This window comes from Citrus sinensis, chromosome 6 (genome assembly GCF_022201045.2).
Source record: "Citrus sinensis cultivar Valencia sweet orange chromosome 6, DVS_A1.0, whole genome shotgun sequence".
In the NCBI taxonomy this organism is placed as follows: domain Eukaryota; kingdom Viridiplantae; phylum Streptophyta; class Magnoliopsida; order Sapindales; family Rutaceae; genus Citrus; species Citrus sinensis.
The window spans coordinates 21,959,975-21,980,390 of NC_068561.1; the positions used below are offsets into that span (position 1 = coordinate 21,959,975).

General features: G+C 34.7%; 4 protein-coding genes across 7 annotated transcripts; 2 read left to right on the forward strand and 2 right to left on the reverse strand.

Annotated features, from left to right (window-relative positions):
• The first annotated feature begins 185 nt into the window (after nucleotides 1-185).
• LOC102623455 (uncharacterized) lies at nucleotides 186-3,947 on the forward strand. 2 transcript variants are annotated; one of them, XM_006481871.4, is made up of 9 exons: nucleotides 186-347; nucleotides 425-1,525; nucleotides 1,678-1,762; nucleotides 2,057-2,153; nucleotides 2,415-2,478; nucleotides 2,562-2,618; nucleotides 3,072-3,109; nucleotides 3,206-3,287; nucleotides 3,658-3,947. In XM_006481871.4, exons 2-9 carry the CDS (start codon nucleotides 473-475, stop codon nucleotides 3,748-3,750), a joined length of 1,569 nt encoding a protein of 522 aa, XP_006481934.1. In that variant the 5' UTR covers nucleotides 186-347; nucleotides 425-472; the 3' UTR covers nucleotides 3,751-3,947. The 2 variants fall into 2 exon arrangements, with proteins under 2 accessions (XP_006481934.1, XP_006481933.2); XM_006481870.4 differs by lacking the exon at nucleotides 186-347 and having other exon boundaries at nucleotides 392-1,525.
• Nucleotides 3,948-4,692: 745 nt separating this feature from the next.
• On the reverse strand, nucleotides 4,693-7,377 carry LOC102624040 (uncharacterized). 2 transcript variants are annotated; one of them, XM_006481872.4, is made up of 4 exons: nucleotides 7,114-7,357; nucleotides 6,939-7,014; nucleotides 6,656-6,828; nucleotides 4,693-5,093 (listed from the first exon to the last, which is right to left on the reverse strand). In XM_006481872.4, exons 1-4 carry the CDS (start codon nucleotides 7,251-7,253, stop codon nucleotides 5,018-5,020), a joined length of 465 nt encoding a protein of 154 aa, XP_006481935.1. In that variant the 5' UTR covers nucleotides 7,254-7,357; the 3' UTR covers nucleotides 4,693-5,017. The 2 variants fall into 2 exon arrangements, with proteins under 2 accessions (XP_006481935.1, XP_024955389.1); XM_025099621.2 differs by having other exon boundaries at nucleotides 6,939-7,377.
• A 4,142-nt stretch (nucleotides 7,378-11,519) lies between these two features.
• LOC102624325 (protein DJ-1 homolog D) lies at nucleotides 11,520-14,415 on the forward strand. Of its 2 annotated transcripts, none has more exons than XM_006481873.3 (5): nucleotides 11,520-11,775; nucleotides 11,862-11,978; nucleotides 12,123-12,566; nucleotides 13,183-13,545; nucleotides 13,910-14,415. In XM_006481873.3, exons 1-5 carry the CDS (start codon nucleotides 11,707-11,709, stop codon nucleotides 14,096-14,098), a joined length of 1,182 nt encoding a protein of 393 aa, XP_006481936.1. In that variant the 5' UTR covers nucleotides 11,520-11,706; the 3' UTR covers nucleotides 14,099-14,415. The 2 variants fall into 2 exon arrangements, with proteins under 2 accessions (XP_006481936.1, XP_006481937.1); XM_006481874.4 differs by having other exon boundaries at nucleotides 11,524-11,775; nucleotides 12,126-12,566.
• Nucleotides 14,416-14,752: 337 nt separating this feature from the next.
• Nucleotides 14,753-20,165, reverse strand: LOC102624788 (probable polyamine oxidase 4). Its single transcript, XM_006481875.4, has 10 exons — nucleotides 19,645-20,165; nucleotides 19,160-19,278; nucleotides 18,943-19,031; nucleotides 18,101-18,214; nucleotides 17,819-17,906; nucleotides 17,625-17,710; nucleotides 17,424-17,526; nucleotides 17,069-17,166; nucleotides 15,873-16,302; nucleotides 14,753-15,251 (listed from the first exon to the last, which is right to left on the reverse strand). Exons 1-10 carry the CDS (start codon nucleotides 19,682-19,684, stop codon nucleotides 14,937-14,939), a joined length of 1,482 nt encoding a protein of 493 aa, XP_006481938.1. The 5' UTR covers nucleotides 19,685-20,165; the 3' UTR covers nucleotides 14,753-14,936.
• Nucleotides 20,166-20,416: the final 251 nt, after the last annotated feature.

A 20,416-nucleotide genomic window follows, 5' to 3' on the forward strand; every position in this document is an offset into this window, starting at 1 on the left:
GGAGTTTTTTTCAGAAGGGATTATAAGTTCTTAAGATTTATTGAATTAATTATTTTAAAGATAAGATTTGAATAATGTTTGATTTAGAGAAAGATGAAAGAAACATTAAAAAAAAAAAAATTACGAGTGCGGATTATTGGTTCTTCTTTATTTCTCTCATCATCTTTATCCGCACTTAACATTTTTTATTTTAATTGGTTCGTGTATTCTTATTTCTCTCTGGATTTCGAAGAAACCATCGGACTCTACTTTTTTAAATAGACCCCCACATGTCATCGATCATTGCTTTGCTGGCCAAACTAGATAGCTATTGAAAGGGTTTACGTACCTATTCCCAAAACATTAAGGTATAACGTGTATTAAAGTAACCTTAGGGGTATAAATGTTATTTTGTATTTTAATTTGCTGGTTCTCCACTCTCCAGAAGCAGAGAACCTGCTGTTTCGTGAGTACTGTGTGGCAGGGTATAGAAATGGAAAGCGGCCGCAAACGGAGACGAACCGACGCCGTTCTATCGAACGGCAACGACAAGATCGACCCTTCTCTTCTAGAAGCCCTCGAGAAATCCCAATCAAGCGTGGAAGCACTCGACCTACGCACCGTGAAGAAGCTGGTGCTATCCTTCGAGCGACGTCTCAAAGAAAACATAGAGGCGCGTCTCAAATACCTCGACCAGCCCGAGAAATTCGCCGACACCGAAGTCGACCTACACGAGGAACTCGAGAAGCTCAAAGTCCTCGCCGGTGGGCCCGAGCTATACCCCGACGTCGTGAATCTGAACGTCATCCCTTCCATCCTCGGCCTCCTCTCTCACGACAACACCGACATTGCAATCGATGTCGTTCACTTGTTGCAAGACCTGACCGACGAGGACGTGCTGGAGGATAACGACGAACCCGCCCGCGTGCTGGTCGACGCCTTGATCGAGAACAACGTCTTAGAATTATTGGTTCAGAATTTACAGAGGCTATCGGATGCTGATTCGGACCCGGATGAGATGGCGGCTGTGTATAACACTCTGGCTACGATTGAGAATTTGATTGAGGTTAAACCCTCGGTTGCAGAACTGGTTTGTGAGAGGACGAAGTTGCTGAGGTGGTTATTAGGGAAGATTAAGGTGAGGGAATTTGATAGCAACAAGCAGTATGCGTCAGAGATTTTGGCGATTTTGTTGCAGAATAGCACGGCGAATCAGAAGAGGTTGGGGCAGATGAACGGTGTGGATGTGCTTCTTCAGGCTGTGGCAATGTACAAGTCGAAGGATCCTAAGACTTCCGATGAGGAGGAGATGTTGGAGAATCTTTTTGACAGCTTGTGTTGTGTGTTGATGCCTTTGGAGAATAAGGAGAGGTTTGTAAAGGCCGAAGGTGTTGAGTTGATGATTATTATTATGAAGCAGAAGAAATCTGCTTATGCTTCTGCTATCAGGGCACTTGATTTTGCCATGACCAAGTATCCACCTGCTTGTGAACGATTTGTTGATGTTTTGGGCTTGAAGACCGCCTTTGCTGCTTTTATGGGTAAGGCAAGTTCCTTATTGCCCTTTCCACCCTCCGCCATCTCTGTTTGTTGTCTCAGTTTCATTTGAGTAGTCTTTTCTGTTGCATTGTGAATAAGGGTGTAAACATTACTGTTGAATGTTTAACATTAATATGATTTTGGCATTATGTTGCTTAGATTCCTGTGAACAAGAAGAACAAGAAAGAGCGGTACCAAGAGGAGTTAGAAGAGCGCCTTGTGTCCCTAATTGCATCATTATTTGGTAAGCAGGCAAGTGAAACACCTCAAGCGTTTTCATTTCGGGGTATTTGTCATGTGAGGGACAAGGGACATTATTTTCAAGAGTTTATATGTTTAACAGTCTGGTATAGTGATATTCAGCTGGCCCAAATCTGTTTACTGATTAATACATTCTTGTGAGGAGATAAGATTTATGTCTATTGAATTTGCATGGTCTTTTGATTGTAAACATTTTATTTGTATACATGTGATATTGCTGTGTGATTTCTCATCATAATGGTTGATGCAATTTAATGGCACGGTGCTACAATTACAGGTGGAATTTTGAGGGGCTCTCGAAGAGAAAGATTGCTAAGTAAATTCGTAGAAAATGAATGTGAGAAGATTGACCGTCTCATGGAGCTGTATATGAGGTAACTTTAATTCATTTGTCATCCAGCCTATTGATCGATTCGTTTCCGTGTTTTTCTCTTAAAAATTACATGTCACAACTCACAAAAAGGGCACTGCTTTATTTCTGTTTGAAGAGTAAATGCACCACTACTACGTGCCTTTCTTTTCTTTCTGCACTGAGATCAACAAATCATAAATAGGTTTTTGGTCACACCTGTGGGCAGGTTGGTATATGGTTCACAAATTGTGTTTGCTTCTGATGTAATTAAGTCATGATCCAGGTATTCTGATAGAGTTAGAGCAGAGACTGATCGACTGAATGAGCTTGAACTTGATGATCTAGAGGTATTTTTTTAATGAATCTTGTAGTCTTTGTACCTTACTTCCATATTGAAATTACTTATGCAGCATTTCTTTTTGTTTTGTAGATGGATGAAGAAGAAAAGTACAATCGGAAGCTAGAATCTGGACTATACACTCTTCAGGTTTGGATTGTTATGTGAATTCCTTGTCAATTATATCAGTCAAATCTGGTATTGGATGGACTAGCACAAGTTAATAGTTACACATATTGCAGTTGCAATTGGTAGCTATTACCAGATAGATCTTATTAATGGTGCGACAAGATATTATTTTTTATCTTTTAGGAAACTGTTAGTATAGGCAAATGGTTAGCTAACTTGTGTTGTTGTAGAAACTTGTAAAATCCACCACAGTAACCCCATTAGAACCTAAGGAAGTCATATCTAAAGTAATCACACTTCCAGCTTCTTCAGTGAATTTAGTGCTGTTGGGGTAGTTCCTTAATAGATGGTTTGGCATATATTTGAGGTTGTCCTTTTTTTTTTTTGGGTTAATCAAATCAGAAGTACATGATTTTCTAAAGCTTTGTGCTTTCAATCATCAGTGGTATTAATTCTTTGTGTGTGAACCTGCAGTTAATTGCTGTTATTCTGGGTCATCTCTGGTGCTCTGAGTAAGTATAAGTTAAATTTAAAATTTACTCATATCTCTTCATTGAAGGAGCTTCATGTGTAGCCCAGGTCTTTTTTAATTTTTGAGTATTGTGCAGGCAACCTCAAATGAGAACAAGAATTGAGCTACTACTCAAGCAGCAGAAGCTTACAAAGAAGGACGTTAAAGATATACTTCAGGTACATGGGTTGTAACTGATGGATTTTCAGGTTACGATTTGTGGACGCAGTAATTATTGTCACATTTCACCTCACAAGCTTGTCGTCGTACATGACCAAATGTATCTTAGCCTTTTTTAAAAAAATATTTGTTCTTATTTCTAGAAAGAAGGTATAATACTTTAATAATGCTAAACATCTTGGTTCGTGAAAAAGCCAGTTTATCATATATCTACTCGATAATTCTTGACATTCATTTTGTGTGGTCAGATATGCTAAGCTCCTGACCTTTTTTAAAATTGTAGTGTGAGTTGTGTGCTTGATGTGCTTTAATCTGCAAATGTTAAGTTACACTTATCCTACTGCATATTCTTCCTATTGAAAATCGCAGGAATATCACGACAACATTGGTGACTTGGATGGACCGGAGGAGAAGGAGCGTGCACAAGCAAGGATTCAGAAATTCATATCAGCTTTTGGATGATCGTTCTAGCTGTGGAAAACTATGAGAATATGTATGGTTTAGGGTTTTGGAATTACAAATTTGTCAGTGGTGTTTTTACCGCTGTAGAGCCTTAAATTAATATGCTGGTAAAAGCAATTTCAAAGTGATCTTGATGTTCCTTTTAAGTTCTCATCCAAACAAAAGTGATATAAGATTATGTAGGAACTTTGCATCTCCTTCTTGTCGTCTGAAGATAGATGTTCATTTTGTTGATAATTGATGAAAAACACTTCGCAGTCTCTCCACCCCTCTGGTCCGAATAAAAGTTTATTGACGATGGGCAGGCGAGGTGACTAATTAAGTAGCTAATCAGTTCGATCTAAGATCTTACTTTTAATTTCACAGGTTTTTTTTTTTTCTTGTTTTGAATTATGTTACATATGGACAACCGCGATCTGGCATGAATCTGCCCTTTTCATTACAGTCGGTTCTAAAAAACTTTCTTAAACTATCAAAACGAAAACAAAGAATAAGGAAAATGGTAAATATCAAGAAGGTAGGGAGAATGATGAGAGAGGTGTGTTTCTATTAACTTTTTTTATTTTTTAAAATATTAAAGGCTGGGAGATAGTGGGATGCTGCTGTTTCTCATCTTTCTCTCAGCCTTCTCTATGTTTAGTAGCACTTCGAGGAACATCGATTGTAATGAATAGAAACAGAAAGAAATATTTGCCCATACATACTCTTTCGCAATTGTTTGTTGATTCGCTTTCGGCAAAAGTAAATCGTTATATTTATTCTAAAAAGTGGATAAATACAAAAACAAAATTTCCAATAAATAGTTCATTTTCATGTTTCAATCAACCCAGAAAAGTTTCCTGAATTATTTCAGAGGATGGGAAGCACCTAATATTGTAAATGAATGCATAAACACAATACATAAAAGCAATAAATATACATGTATCATTATTGTCATCCAACTTCAGAAGGTAAAATCCTCAACATTTTATTTCAAAAAAAGAAATCCTCAAGACAATTAGTCGCTTCAAAACAATGTGCGATGTACTTCCAAACTACACGTTATTTAATGACAATGATCTCTAATGACAACAGTGTCAACTATGAGCTTATGCTTGCGCCATGCAGCAAAGTGATTAGAGTATGTCACCGGAGTTTGACAAAATTTCAGCATGTAGTTTTGCTACCAACACAAAAACATAAAACTGCTACCAGAGAAATAGAGAATAAAAAAGGTGGGTAGAGGGAAAGCGAGTCCCATGCAAAAGAAAGGATGAACTACAAGTGTTTATCCTCGAAGTTGATTGATCCCAAATGAAATTGTGCAGACCATCAGTCCAAGCAAAGCCAAGAATCCATATTTCCTGCACATGAATGATTAAAAAATTAAATTAAATGCATAAATAAATCATCAAAATTAACTAAGATTGTTGCACTAAACTTAATAAATACATCAAAGATTCACTTATAAAACCATGATGAGACATCATTCTGTCACGACATGATTTTGGTAAAACGACGTAGTACTTACAATAGATTATAGATCGAGTTTACATGGAACCCAGAGGGTTGGTTGGGGGGGGGGGGGGGGCTGCTCATGGAATTTAAGCATTGAAAATAGAGGTTTCAAGTTTGTAAGCTCTTCCTTTTTTTCAAAAAAAAAAAAAATCAAGTTTGTTAGTTCAGGGCTAAATGATAAAAGTACTTAATTTTAACATTTTAGGAACTCTAAGTTGCATTAAATTAATTCACAATAACTCCATCCTTTTTCTCCAAGGTAGATTTAGATAAATCTCCCTCATGCTCATTATTATAGAATTTCTATGCTTGTAATTCCAAAATGTAACCTACAAGGAATAAAGGTGAGCATAAGGAAAGGACCTTTTTCTTCTCTACAAATTAAGTATTATCAAGACATACATTGCAACAATAATGTAACCAGCAAACCCAACAACGAAACTGGTAAGCTAATAGTGTGTACAGTGATGATTGATGCTACTTTTCAAAGTGCTGACTGGTGGTATATTTTCAACAAGGAAATTCTGATGTGTGACCTATCACAAAGCAAGTAAAGGAGTAATCTAGCGAGGGTTATTCACCGAGCCAAACAAACAGAATTTTGTTGACAAGCTATCATCTTGGATTGCTAATGAAGCTAACTCACGCAAATAGTGTTTGTGACTAGGGAATAAATGTCTCAAAGGAATTTGATCTAAATGATCTCAATGAAAAGTTTATACCGATTAGTAATCCGAAGTCAATAAGACCTTATACTATCCAAGCAATTTAGAAACTTTATACCTTCTTAACTTGTGACCAAGATATGTTTCACTAGAAAACTATGACTTGCACTTAACCTTTCTCTAGTGACTAATATTTCTATTTTCAGCTTTTTAGCCCACCTATGAAATTCAATCCAAGACTTGGATTAAAATGCTAACTTCAAATAGCCTAATAATCAAACTATGGGTTTCCATGGTCAAGGGCTCACAACAGTTGACATGTTAAAAAAAAAACTAAACAAAACAACTAGCACCCAAAAAATTTTGCCAGTTGAACCAACAAGCAATCACAAGTCATGATTGAACCTTAGGAAAAAAGGGATTTCTTATATTAGTAGTTTTCTTTGAAAGAGATGGTACAATATATGTCCTCTCACTTAAAGCTCGTGAAAATAAAATTTCCCATCGCCTGGAGTCATTTGATGTTTAACTTTCAAAACTTCATATTGGACACATGTATGCACAGATGCAGAAAAACTGAGAGATAAATTAGAAATTTTCCATTGTTGTCACAAAGAGATTATCATTATACGTATGCACAAGCATGCAAGCGAACTGATAAATAATAACCAAAACTTTGCTATTCAATTTATCCTAAATTTCTAATACTGAACAAACGGAAAAGGAAAGGAAAGGTTACAAACCCAATAGTGAGGCGTTTCTGAGGATCGCCAGTAGCATAGCCTTTGAAGTAGAAAAAACGAGTGACAATGAAAAGGGATCCGAGTACGGCACAAACACATGGATGCTTTAGCCCTCCGACTATCATCAACATGAAAAACACCGGCATAAGTTCCAAAGAGTTCTGATGCCCTCTCTGCAACAGCAACACACACCCACCAAAAAAATTAACTCAAATCACAATTCTTTGGGGCAAAAAAATTAATTCAAAAAAATAGATCCACCAAAATTGAAAGAAAGGTTGACCTGAACGCAGTTAAAGAGCTTAGCATCTTTATTCTCAGATTCTACAGCGTAGAGGGTAGGATAGGGCACCTTATACCTGTCCACGGAAGAGATAGGAATTAGGTTCATTTCTGAACAAAAAATTGTGTTTGTGTAAAATATAGTTAAAAAATAATTAAAAAAAAAAAGAAAGTACTTCTTGCGGGCAGCGCCAACTTGAAAACCCATCCAGAAATTGAGAAAGCAGTAGAAAACAAGAACAAGAGCCACATATCCGTATTCTGTTGGCAGAAATTGAGTTGCATCCGCCATAGTCGAGTCGATCGATGAAAACATCTCACCCAAGAGACAACGTTGACCAACGAACGATATGAAATAGGAATTGCAGGAACTGATCTCTTTCTTTCTCTTTTAAAAATTAAAATGAAACTACTGGTCAAAATACAACTTTTGGTCTAGTCAATATGTGTGGATTACTATTTGTTTTTAGGGACTTTGCTAGCTTACAGAATCTGTAAAGCTGCAGACTGCAGCATCAGCCGTTGGATGTGGGGTGAGAAATTAAACAATAAAAAATGGGATGGTGGGAGATGTTGGTTACAGAGGCTGCACCACATAATTTGTGTTGTGTGGTTATTATTGAGTGTGTATGTTACATTAATTGTAACACAGCAATTGCCTCTTTTAAAACCAAAGGCGCCGCAACGCTACGTGCTCGTGTGAATGCATCCACACTGTTGTGGTTGAGTTTGAATTTTGAAAAGTTGAGGGTTTTTCTTTTTTTTTCCCCCTTGGAGCATGGGCGGCCGAAGGGCCTCGTTGTCCTGTTTCATGATCCTTCTTGGCTTCATTTGTGTGTGTTACATTTTTCTAGGAATGACAATGCCAGAAATATGAATTGAATTTATTTTGTTTTAAATTTTAATTTATAGTTGCTCTAAATTTATCATGAATTTTAAATCTTAATAATAAGAGAGTAATAATTTGTTAGAAAAAAAAATTAAAGAATAAAATGCATTGGTAAAAATTAAATTATATAATTTGCATAAAAATTCTAATAAATATTATAACTTCTACTTTTATATCAAAACAAATAAATAAGAAAGATAATAAAATATCCATCAAAAGTAATTACAAAAATAAAATTATTGTAATATTCTAATGACTCCTTTATTAGCCTGATATTCATGGCACATCATCATCATTTCTATAACATTAAATAATAATATATAAGTTAAATATGATTTATTATATTAAGTGTTTTATTATTCTTATTATGACCATATTTAACTAAATATATTATTAACATAACTATTTTATAGTTCATAGCCACTACTGATTAGTGATTATACAATATAAATAAGATTATGAGAAAATGATAGGAAAAAAAAACTCAAATGTATAGATTTTCCTAACAATTAAAGAATTGATCCAAGAATTCAAATGAAGTAGAGAAGCGAAGTAGACTAAAAAGAAAGAAAAATGCTGAATTGTAGAGTGAAAAACTTAAAAAATTAGGGCTAAATGTCATTAATATTAAGATAAATTCATACTTACTCTAAATCCGTATTAAATTCACGCATCGATATTCAAATCCAATCTAAATTTTTTTTAATTCAACTCAAATCCGATCCGATTATATTTAAATCATAGAATCTTGGGTCAGATTCCATCTATTGACATCCCAACATTTTTCATGCATTTCAACGAAGGATAAAATAGTAATGGCAAAATGGCCGCAATTGAAGAATCTGGAAGTTAGGAAATCATTTCACATCAAGCATAGGCTTTTGTTTAGCCGACAAAAACATCAAGCACAGGATTTTGCACCCATTTTTGGCTTAATTTGCATAAATATCCTTCAATACGACCGAATTGATGAAAGTAATTTCATTTACTAATTTTCTTTCTTAACTACGAGTAGTTCATTTTTTCTTTTTCCTTTTTTCTGAATATTTTGCTAAAAGTAGTTGGAAATAACATTTCATACATAAAATTAAGAAATAATTTGATACGTTAAAAAGATATAACATTTTTTGAATTGTCGATTCTATATGAATTAGGTGTTTGGCACAATGAACATTGAAAATTAGACATTTTATGTGTCGATAATTTTCCTAATATTGCAAAATTACTTTAAAACATTTATGTTTAATATGCTGATATATTAGTACTTAGGTAGGGATGGCAAAAATATCCGAATCCGGCTTGAATCCCCAAAGATCTGAATCCAGAAAAATCCGGATATTATTGTAAGCTTTGTCACTTTTGCATTGTGATCCTTACGAAGTACTGTAATATTTGCAAATATGTCATTTATTATTTATTATTATTATTAGTAGTAATAATAATAATATTATTATTATTATGATTAATAATAATTTTTAACAATAATAATCACAATAATTTAAAATAAAAATAATAATTATCACAATAGTTAATTAAGAACATTTTAGTAATTTGTCACAATATAATTCATTCTGATTCTAATTTCAAGACAAAATAAACAAATTAATAGCAATACAGCTCATTTCGATTTTAATTTTATAGCTGAAGTAAACAATTTATTCTAATTCTATTTCCTCATTCTAATTTCAGCCCATGTTGATTCTCATTTAGTAAACACATCGTAATAATAAATGAAGTCAAAGGGACCAATAAAGACGGGATCATAAAAAAGAGCAAAGTAGTGTCTGTCTTGTCTGTATATCACTCACTATATTGGCATATCTCTACTAGGCCTCCATGTTTCAGCCATAAAACAATTATGTCACGCTAAAATTGGAATAATCCTAAAATGCCCACAAAAAAATAGGCCTAATAAAAAAAATTAGGTCTATTCTTTAAAAAGAATGACTTGAATATTTATATGTTTAAAATTAGACAAGTCTTTGCTAAAATGCTTGAAATATACTTTATAAAGGATGACCTAAGTATTCAGAAACATATTTCTAAATGAAATGACCAAAGGGCAAGTTTATAACAAAACACTACATGGATACTTTTACAAAGATTGACATAAATTCATTTTTTTACAAAGAATTACCTAAGTTTATTTTCTTCAAAGAATGATCTACATATATTCTTTACAAAAAAATGAGGTAGGTAGTTAGAAGATATTTTTACGTGAACAACTCAAAGGACAATTTTTTGGAAAAAAAAAACCAAAAGCATCCATTCTCAATAAAGAATGACTTAGATGTTTCGATCATATTCCTAAGTGAAATGTTCAAATGATGAATTTTTGAAAAAGTTGCCAAATGCGCGCTTCTACAAAGAATGACATAAGTATTTAGAAAAAAATTCATAATGAAATACTCAAATGATGAGTTTTCGAAAAAGTACAAAATGCACACTTCCACATAAAATGATCTAATTATATTATTTTACAAATAATGACCTATATCCATTTTCTATAAAAAACGACTTATATCTATTATCTATAAATAATGAACTAATATTTTTAAATGAAGCGCTTAAAAGGAAAGTTTTCAGTAAAGTGCCAAAATTCACTTCCACTAAAAGTTCTAAGCGAAATGTTTAAAGGACGAGTTTTTAATAAAGCATTAAAGATGTTTCTATAAAGAGTGACCAAGGCTTATTCTTCACAAACAATTATCTATATCCATTTTATATAAAGAATGAATTAGTAGTTATCAGAATAAATTCTAATAAGATTCTACTGAAATCACTTATTGCCAAAATACACAAACCAATCATTTTTATAAAGAACGAACATAAGAACTAAAGTCACACTCAAACCCATTATAAGCCAAGTGTCCAAACACAACTTGACATGAACAAATCTTGATATATATTGATAGGTGTCCTTATACATGGGCTTCGAGGACACTTGTTAAAATAATAATATCATATATCATGATAATACCTCCACCTCATATTTTAATTTGGGTTTAGTTATATTGTAATTGTGGTACGGTACCACAATTGTAATCAGCCATTAAATTCAATTAATGCAATTATACAATTATAGATTTAATGGCTGATTGCAACTGTGGTTGTAACTAAGATACCATACTACAATTGCAACATAATTTTACCACTTTAATCTTCCTATAAAAAGATAAAATCCTCCCACATTTGAAGGTAAGACAAAAAATGAATACTAAAATACTGCTTGATTCCCTATGCATTCTCTCTCTTTGGAAATTGACCATAAAGAATGAGTGTCATAAGGTTATTGCCTACAATCTTGACACCTTTTTTTTTTGAAACCTTTAAACACAAGAATGCAAATGATTTGAAAGCCACTACCCAAGGAAAAATAGACCGTGAAGTTGGATGTAAAAAAATAAATGAAGATAATTTAAAACATAAGAATGCATATTATTATTATTATTTGCATAACTTATTATTATTTTTTATTATTATTATTTAGAGATCCTTTGCAATTGAAGGATCTGGAAACCATATCAGGTCGGGCATTTGTTTAGCTGGCAAAACGTACAGATGGTGGATCATTACTCGCTAAGAGGCGTGTGACAAAAATATTCGTCTTTTTTATAATAGAGGAACAGAAGTATCATGAAATCATGACAAAAATATTCGTCTTTTTATCATTATTTTTTTTCATTTGGCATTGCCCTTTCCAAAATGTCGAACTAATTATCCTCTGACTTAAATTGGCTACTTCTGTAAATTCTTCCTAATTATAACCTATTTTTGTAAAAATGAAAACAAAATTCTAGGATAAAGCTACTGGACTTGGTGACAAGCATAAAGCATCACAACGACAGAGAGAGTGAGAGGGAGAGTGAATCCTCTGGAAATGGCAAACAGCAAAGGAGGCAAGAGGAGCGTGCTGCTACTATGCGGCGATTACATGGAAGACTACGAGGTTCCTTCTTTCTTCTCCTTCCTGCATATTCTTTAGTTAATTAATTAATCAAATAAATATTGAATATTTTTGTTTGTTTGTTTGAGGCGATGGTGCCTTTTCAAGCATTACTGGCTTTCGGAGTCTCAGTTGACGCCGCGTGTCCCGGAAAGAAATCCGGTGATGTTTGCCCCACTGCAGTTCATCAATCGACTGGTCATCAGGTCTCTGTTGCTCCTCTATTTTTAAACTATATTCTGTGTTACTCCTCTATAGGCTCATGATCAAGCATCAACATGGTTGCGTATACATCATCTCTTTGCTTTCAGTAACACTTCAGTGTGAAATTGCTTTTGTTATAATGCTAGCAGACATATTCCGAGACACGTGGTCACAATTTCGCACTCAATGCGACATTTGATGAAATTGACCCGACCAAATATGATGGCTTGGTCATACCAGGAGGAAGAGCTCCAGAATATCTTGCTATGAATGATTCTGTGATTGACTTAGTGAGAAAATTCTCCAACTCGGGCAAAACAATTGCTTCCATTTGCCATGGGCAGTTAATATTGGCAGCTGCTGATGTGGTCAAAGGTCGAAAGTGCACAGCATATCCTCCTGTGAAACCTGTGCTTATTGCCGCTGGTGCTTCTTGGATTGAGCCAGAGACCATGGCAGCTTGTGTTGTTGATGGTAACATCATTACTGGGGCTACCTACGAGGGTCATCCTGAGTTCATTCGGCTTTTTCTTAAAGCACTGGGTGGCACCATAACTGGTTCTGATAAGAGAATTCTTTTTCTTTGTGGGGTAAGTTTTTGTTTTCAGAATCTCTTGGAATAAAAATATGGTGGCCTATCGTATAGCCTCCACCCATTTTGAGATTGTTGTTGATATTTCACAAAGAAGTTAAGATTAATATGATGTGATATATAGTTCAGAATGTTATAGTTCTTTTCAAGAACTTAGCAAGTTCTTATTTCTGACAAGAAACCCTATGTGCAAATACCTGTATATTTGACACTTTTATTTCACCATAATCTATAGTTGTGAAGTCTCTTCACTTGCCACATTGAAGCATGTAACTTATATTTTGGTCAACTATTTTGCTTTACAAATCTGTATGTGCAACTTGTATATTTAGTTTTTTATTCTGTGTTTAATATATATTTTGAATGACCCTTTTTATACTTGCACAAATGTATTCATAACAGTAGTGGAAGGCCTATGTAGATGTTCATTTAAATATGCCTACTCAAGATGCAAATGGTTCGTCGAAGATAACACTGGTTTTAGAATTTTACTTTCTTAAAAAATCCACTAAACTTTGATCTAAGTGGAGAAAGCTAACGTAAGCATACATGAGAATTTTCTCTGCACTAAGATTTTGTTGAGCATAATTGATTCCGTTGTTCTGTTATTTCAGGATTACATGGAAGATTATGAGGTAGCTGTTCCTTTTCAGTCCCTTCAGGCACTAGAGTGCCATGTTGATGCTGTATGCCCCAAAAAAAAGGCTGGGGACTCCTGCCCCACTGCTGTTCATGATTTTGAAGGTGATCAAACTTACAGCGAGAAGCCAGGCCATAATTTCACCCTAACTGCGAACTTTGAAAGTGTTGATGTGTCGGGCTATGATGCTCTTGTTGTCCCTGGAGGTCGAGCACCAGAATATCTGGCACTAAATGAAAATGTAATTGCATTAGTGAAGGATTTTATGGAGGCGAAGAAACCAGTTGCATCCATTTGCCATGGCCAGCAGATTTTAGCTGCAGCTGGTGTTCTCAAGGTAGTTTTGTTAATATTATTGTTTACAAAAAAATTTCTGTTGATTATTTTCATCTCTAAATTAACTGAAATTGTATTTTGTAGTTTACATTCAGTGTTTCGATTTTCAAACTGTGATGGTGTAGCAATTACATCATTTTATTTTTTGTGACAATCTATCTTAGAAAACATACAGCAAATGAAAATTGAATAAAATGTATGGGTTAAGGTGGGGGGAAAAGATAGCTCAAAAAATTAAGTATGCCATTTAAGTTGATGCTGTGTGTTCATTGTATTTCCACCTTCAATTGGTTGGCATATTCTAACTGTTCATGCACAATTATAAATTTACCATGTCATGATTATTGAACATGGTTGTGCAACAGGGAAAGAAATGTACTGCGTACCCTGCTGTGAAGCTTAACGTCCTCTTGGCAGGAGCTTCGTGGCTAGAACCTGATCCAATCGATCGCTGCTTTACTGATGGTAATTTGGTTAGCGGAGCTGCTTGGCCGGGCCACCCTGCGTTCATCTCTCAGTTGATGGCATTGCTCGGTATCCAGGTTCTCTTCTAGTTGTTTCAGTAGATGTTTGGTTACCGGAGCTGCTTGTCTTTACTGTTTTATCAACTTGTTTGTTTGCATTTTTAACAAATGATAAAATAGTGTAAAATAAATGTTTCAGTTGACATGGATGTGGATATAAACTTCATGTGCTATTTTGCTTTTGGTGGAACTTTCCTTGTAAATCTGATGGGCACAAACCTGTACTCAAAAGCTTAGCTATTTTGCCTTTACTGGTTTTTATCATCATCTTTCAGGTTAAGGATAGTAGAAGGATACCACATTTTTCTATATTTTTATTACTTGATGAAAATTAAGTATTTCTTTAATTCTCTGTCATTGACCGATTATTTGGAGATAAGAATTTTTTTTTTTAAATGAAGTATAAATGCTTTTTTTTATGTTACTTTTTTTGGGATAAAAAACTGAAAATACATACCAACTCAGACAACACATCAAAATAATTCTTATTCGTTTGGTATGCGCACACTACTTAAATGCTTTGTCATAACATTTTAGAAGTAAATTTTACAGGAAAAAATTATCCCACCCTTTAAGACTTGCAGTGCTTCCTAAAATGGAATTTATCAATACTGTATGTAACTACTACTCTTGGCCGTTTGTTATTTATTGAGCCTAGCATGATTTTGCATTAGTAATCCAACAGATATAAAAATATATATAAAGATAAATCATTGCTATCAACACAAGATTACCATAACTAAAGTTCAGCCACCTTGAAATCTAAGCGGGATTAGGCATTTTCCCTTTCCAACAACTATCTTTCATTTATGTAGAAAATAGTGTTAAAATTTGATTTTAAGTGTCCAAACAATTGGCATTTTGCATTTCACATCCTCGAGATTTGGAGGGGAAATGCAGTTCCCAGAATTTCGTGGCTAAGAGTGACAAGCTGAAGCTTTTCTAAATTACCAGGCTGCTTTAACAGATACTTTTGACAGTTTTGAGCTGCCATAACCCCAGCAGAGTAAGCCCCATGTACAGATCCTTGGTGTTCCATGCTTACAGCTTCCCCTCCAAAGAAAAGATTACCCAACGGTGCTCGAAGCCTCTCGTACAAATCACCAGGCATTCCAACTACATCATATGAATAACAACCAAGAGTGTTTGGGTCTGTTCCCCACCGAGACACAAGGTACTGAACCTGTTACAGAGGTTACCAACCTAACATTAGCGCTGAACCTCTCTATCATCATAATATAGAGACATTAAGGCTAAAAGTATGCAGCATTAACGACATTAATGAAAACAAGAATAATAGTGAAAGACAATGATAAGTATCATTAAAACAAAATCTGACATCAAGTGGAATGAGTTTGTACTTCTTGTGTACATAATGTAAAACAGACACAACCTTCAACGATAGAGGACAAAAAGACACCTTCTTCAGGTTCTTCAATATTTCCAACTAATGTTGTTTAGTTATATACTAGGCTATGCCATTCCACCCCCAAATCCATTGGTCCCTTGCAAGGTTGAAACCATGACCAAGTTCATGGACTTAAACAAGTAGATCCCCCAAAGAACTTCTACTTTGAGCCCTTTCAAATAAACAAATACAATGACCACTTAAGATTAGATTTATATCATTTACGGACACGTCAATATATATCCTATTCCTATAGTGACCCCAAGTTTACATTTTGAACTTCTAATAACTATCACGTATATCATTGCCCAACTAAGCTTCAAAAATATAGTATCAGGTTCAGGACTCCTATAAATTGAACTAAAGCAAATCAATAAGTGAAGACTATGAATTTACCGGCTCAGTTGCGTCAGGAAACATTTTCTTGAGTTGCATCATCACAAAATTTGCAGCAGACTCATCTGATAGCTTCTCTAGATCATAGGCAAATCTTCCAGCAGCCATATACACGAGGACTGGATGCCCAGTTGCCTTGTGAAGATTAAGGAAATAACCACAAGCATAAGAGGTGGGGGCAACAACGCCTAGGAGTTCTACATTTGGCCAAAAAACATTATCAAATCGGAGGGCAATCTTATTTTCATTGCCCACACCAATATCTGCTATTGCAGAAAGCTTCCACTCGGGCAACTTCGGTTCAAACTGAATTAAATTGGCCTTAAGAATACCGAGGGGTACTGTCACAATAGCAGCATCTGCAACAAAATTTCTCCCGTCCTCAACCGTGACCATCACTTTATTACATCCATTAGATATTTTTGTTACCCTAATCAAGAGCCAATGCAGGGTCAAAAATAATGCAAAAGAAAAACAATCAAAATCCATTACGAAATTCAATTCCCTATCTTACACAATGGAGAATGACTTTTTACCACATTGATCAATCCGCAATAGAGTGTCCATGTTTGTTTGGACGGCTTATCTAATGGCCAAAAGTACTTACTTAATCCCATAAGCTCTTTTGAAAATTGTTAGTATTATTTAGTTGTATTTTGAGTAGAGCTTTTGCGAATTAAATAAACTATTTTGTCTCTACTACTAAAAACTCAAATTTCGGGCTTCTGGGCATAGAGGTTGTTGAGCTATCTAAAATACCCACAATTTATTTGACAAATCTTATTTCATTCTTTTCAAAACATAATTTCAAAAAACTTGTCTATTAAAGTAATTTTTATAATATTTGATAAAAGCTTTCATTGACAACCAAACAATTAACATATTTTTAGTAAAATCTCTACTTTATTTTGATTAATTGGGAAGCAACTATGGAGTAATTTCAATAGTTGAGTTTTAAATCTTATAGGATTTACAGTTCTTGGGCTTAAGGATTTTTTTACTTTTGTCTTTATGGACTTCTTATCTCTCCTCTATGTACATTTCCTACATCAAATGTACTTATTTTGTTTCTTTTTTTTTTTTTGGTTTTGGGGGGGGGGGGGGGGGGGGCGGAATGCTCTACTTTTATAAGCTCTATTTAAAAAGTTATACCAAATAGAGCTAGCAGTAGGTCAATAATGAACCAAAAAACTCACCTTTGATTCAAGCGTATGTCGATATCTTTTGAAAGAGCTTTTATTACAGGGTCATAACCTTGCACCATAAGTCCATGACCACCAGAAAGAACTTGCTCCTATACATCAAGAATGACCATCCAACATGTAAGAATCCCTCTGATATCTTTATACTCAATTTCATTTATTACATTTCAGTCCACCACACAAGTTTCAAGCATCACATATAAAGAAAGACATCAATTGTAAAGTCAAAGATTTACCAATACTCAATTCTACATAAGACCATGTATGCAAGAAAATTGCAAATTACCACCAGGAGGTCGGAGTCAACTAAATATCCCAAAATTAAAGTGCACATAAAAATTTCATTCACCTGATCCCAGCATTTCAATGATATCATATCGGCATCTACTGCAAACCAAGCTTCCATTCTACATATGTACCACTGCAGCACTTCATAGGCAAGTCCTTCTTGTCTGAAGAGGATAAAAATAATGTCAGCATCACTATAGATCCCAAGCTCAGCAAAAGATTCGCTAATTTGCAAATTGCCAGAGCATATTATTCTCCAAACCTTAGTTCTGGATGCCTATCTAACACAATGGATATTGCTTGAAGAACAGACATGTCATTGGTGTGTTCATCTCTCACTTTCTGTGTCTAGAAGTGTCAAGAAAGAGATACTGTTTAGCAGTTACCACTGAGTATAGTTTATGGTGGAAAAGTAAAAAAGAAATTCCACCCTAGAATTTACCATAAAGATCTCACCTCATTGAGAATTCTCTTGAATATTTCTCCAACTTTAATTGCCATCTCTTTTTCAACTTTATCGCCGTCCATATCATAGAGTGCATAACTGGAAAGACCAAATCCAGACCCTTAAGACAAAAGTTCAGACTAAAAAAAAGAATAACTTATTTACCAGTTATATTATTGGTTCAAGTTCCACATTTTTGCATGCAAGAACCAAAAAGTACATAGTTGTCAAGTGCATTGCATGTCATATTAAATAGTGAGTCCATCAGACACAGAGAAAGACACGATAATTACCTCTCCAAATCATGGTCGTACAACACAGAGTTATCACCACTGGTACGGTACAATGTAAGCCCCAGACGACGTATCAGTGGGGCCAAGGGATTCTCATTGCATACACCATGTAGCCTGAAAAATTTTTCAAGACCAAAAACACAAAGAACAAGGAATCCAAAGACATAAATGCATGTTACTTTATTTTTATTCCTTCAAATGAAGAAACAGCAGAAAATCCTGGAGACTCCAGAGAAATATCTTTGTACAGTTTGTGAGAATTATAAGATTTGACTAACAGGTTGGAAGTCATGCTGAACACTGAGTACAAACAAATAAACATCAGTGAGAAGGATAGTGTCCCCCTTAAGAGATATTAATCGCACTTTCAAAGTATATTTTGCAAGCATTTTCATCCACCATATTAATTAGCCCCAAAAACATCAGTCACACTGAGAAATAGGTTTAACGGTATGCTTCTTACATTCTTTCATTCAATGATGATGTAGGTAAAAAAGTGATCCCGAATTAGCATTTACTTTGTGTAAGTAAACATGAACAAGCAACAATTTCATACAATTATACGTCAATTCCTGCTAATCTTATCACAAAATTTACCAATTCCTGCTAATCTTATCACAAAATTTACCAATACGAGGGAAGCTGACAGGGGGAGCACATGCATAAGTGAATGTGTGTGTAGTGGATGAGTGCAATCAAGCCTGTCAGAAACTATTTATATCCCATCACAGTATGCTTCACATTGTAATGGTGCCTGATTACAATCACTATAAAGTTGTTCCTAAACATTGCAAATAAATATTTTCTTTTTTTAAAAAAAAAAAAGAAAAAAGAAAACTTGCCATGAAGCTCCCATGTCCACTGGACAACCAAATGAGTAGTCCGTATGAATACGACCACCAAGTCTGTCCCGCGATTCCAGTAAGACCACCTGCACAACCCCAAAAAAAAAAAAAAAAAGATGGTACTGTTATTTGTTTAGAGGAAGGAAAACAATAGAAAAAAGAACCACTCAACCAAAACCAATTAACCAACGCTAATAACTGATAATAAAATCACCTTAAAAGAAGCATCATAGAGGATCCGGGCAGCGGCAAGACCCGAAATACCACCACCAATCACAATGACAGAAGGCAGTGAACCGATTTGCGCCCTCTCAATGAGCGAAGCTACAGTATCTAGTTATTACACATGAACCAAAAATAAAAATTAGAAAGTCCACAAAATCTCTAATAATAATTGAGTAAAATAAAGGACTTCAATTCAAAATGAAACCGAATAACATAACAACAGTAGCATATTTTTTAGCGCATTGTAATTAACAGTAACACTACTGTTAGCCAGCAAAATGACACAACATCATGACCATACCATTACCATATTTCATTTTATTCTATTTTAGTTTTTGTTTGTTTGAACATTCAAGTAAGATTCAATTTCCAAAAATAAAGCTAGCAATCGAGGAATCAAACGTAAAAGATTTTAAAAAAAAATTACAAGAGATGAATAAGAAGAATAATAATAATAATAATAAAGTGACATACCGTCGAGGAAGTTGTTGGAGAATGATTGGTTAGAATCCATAATAGAGAGGGAATCGAGCACGAAGAACGGAAAATGAAAAGCGAGATGCGATTGATATTTGATGGTATCGAAAAAAGGAAGAGAAAATATAAAATTAAAATAAATAATTAAGGGTGTATAGGAGTCAAGAAATTAGAAATTAATTGGAAAGAATGATAAAGAATGAAAATGAGAAGGCCAGCAATGAAGCGGCTGAGATTGGAGGAATAACGCAGCTCACCAAACCAGATCATATGGTGAATCTTTTTCTGTTATTGTTTTTTTCTCAAAAAAACTGAAATAATTTAAATCGAACAAGAAGAAGAAGAAGGAGCGATAGGAAGCCGACGAAGCGTTTAACGTCGGCTGCATTAAGCGATTGTGATTACAGAAACGACAGATCGACGCAACTTCCACAATTTCTCCTCTCTCCTTGCTTTTTACGTCTGAAAAAACCGGAAGACGCCACGAAACTCCGTGTCTCATATAACAAACCAACCTCGATTTTATTATTCATTCATTTTAATATTATCCTTAAATACTGTGGACCCAAAAAATATGAACAACAATCATTCCGGGGCATTCCTGTCATTTCAAGCACCGAGGATATTTTTATTGTTTATTAATTTTTTTTTTCATGTAGATGTAGCCATGTTGTAGGTCGGCCTCTTTCCAAACCTAACCCCTGTGCCTCCTCGATGAGCGCAGCTCATTTGAAGCGTTCGATCCGGTGTCGTTTTAGCATGGTTCGTA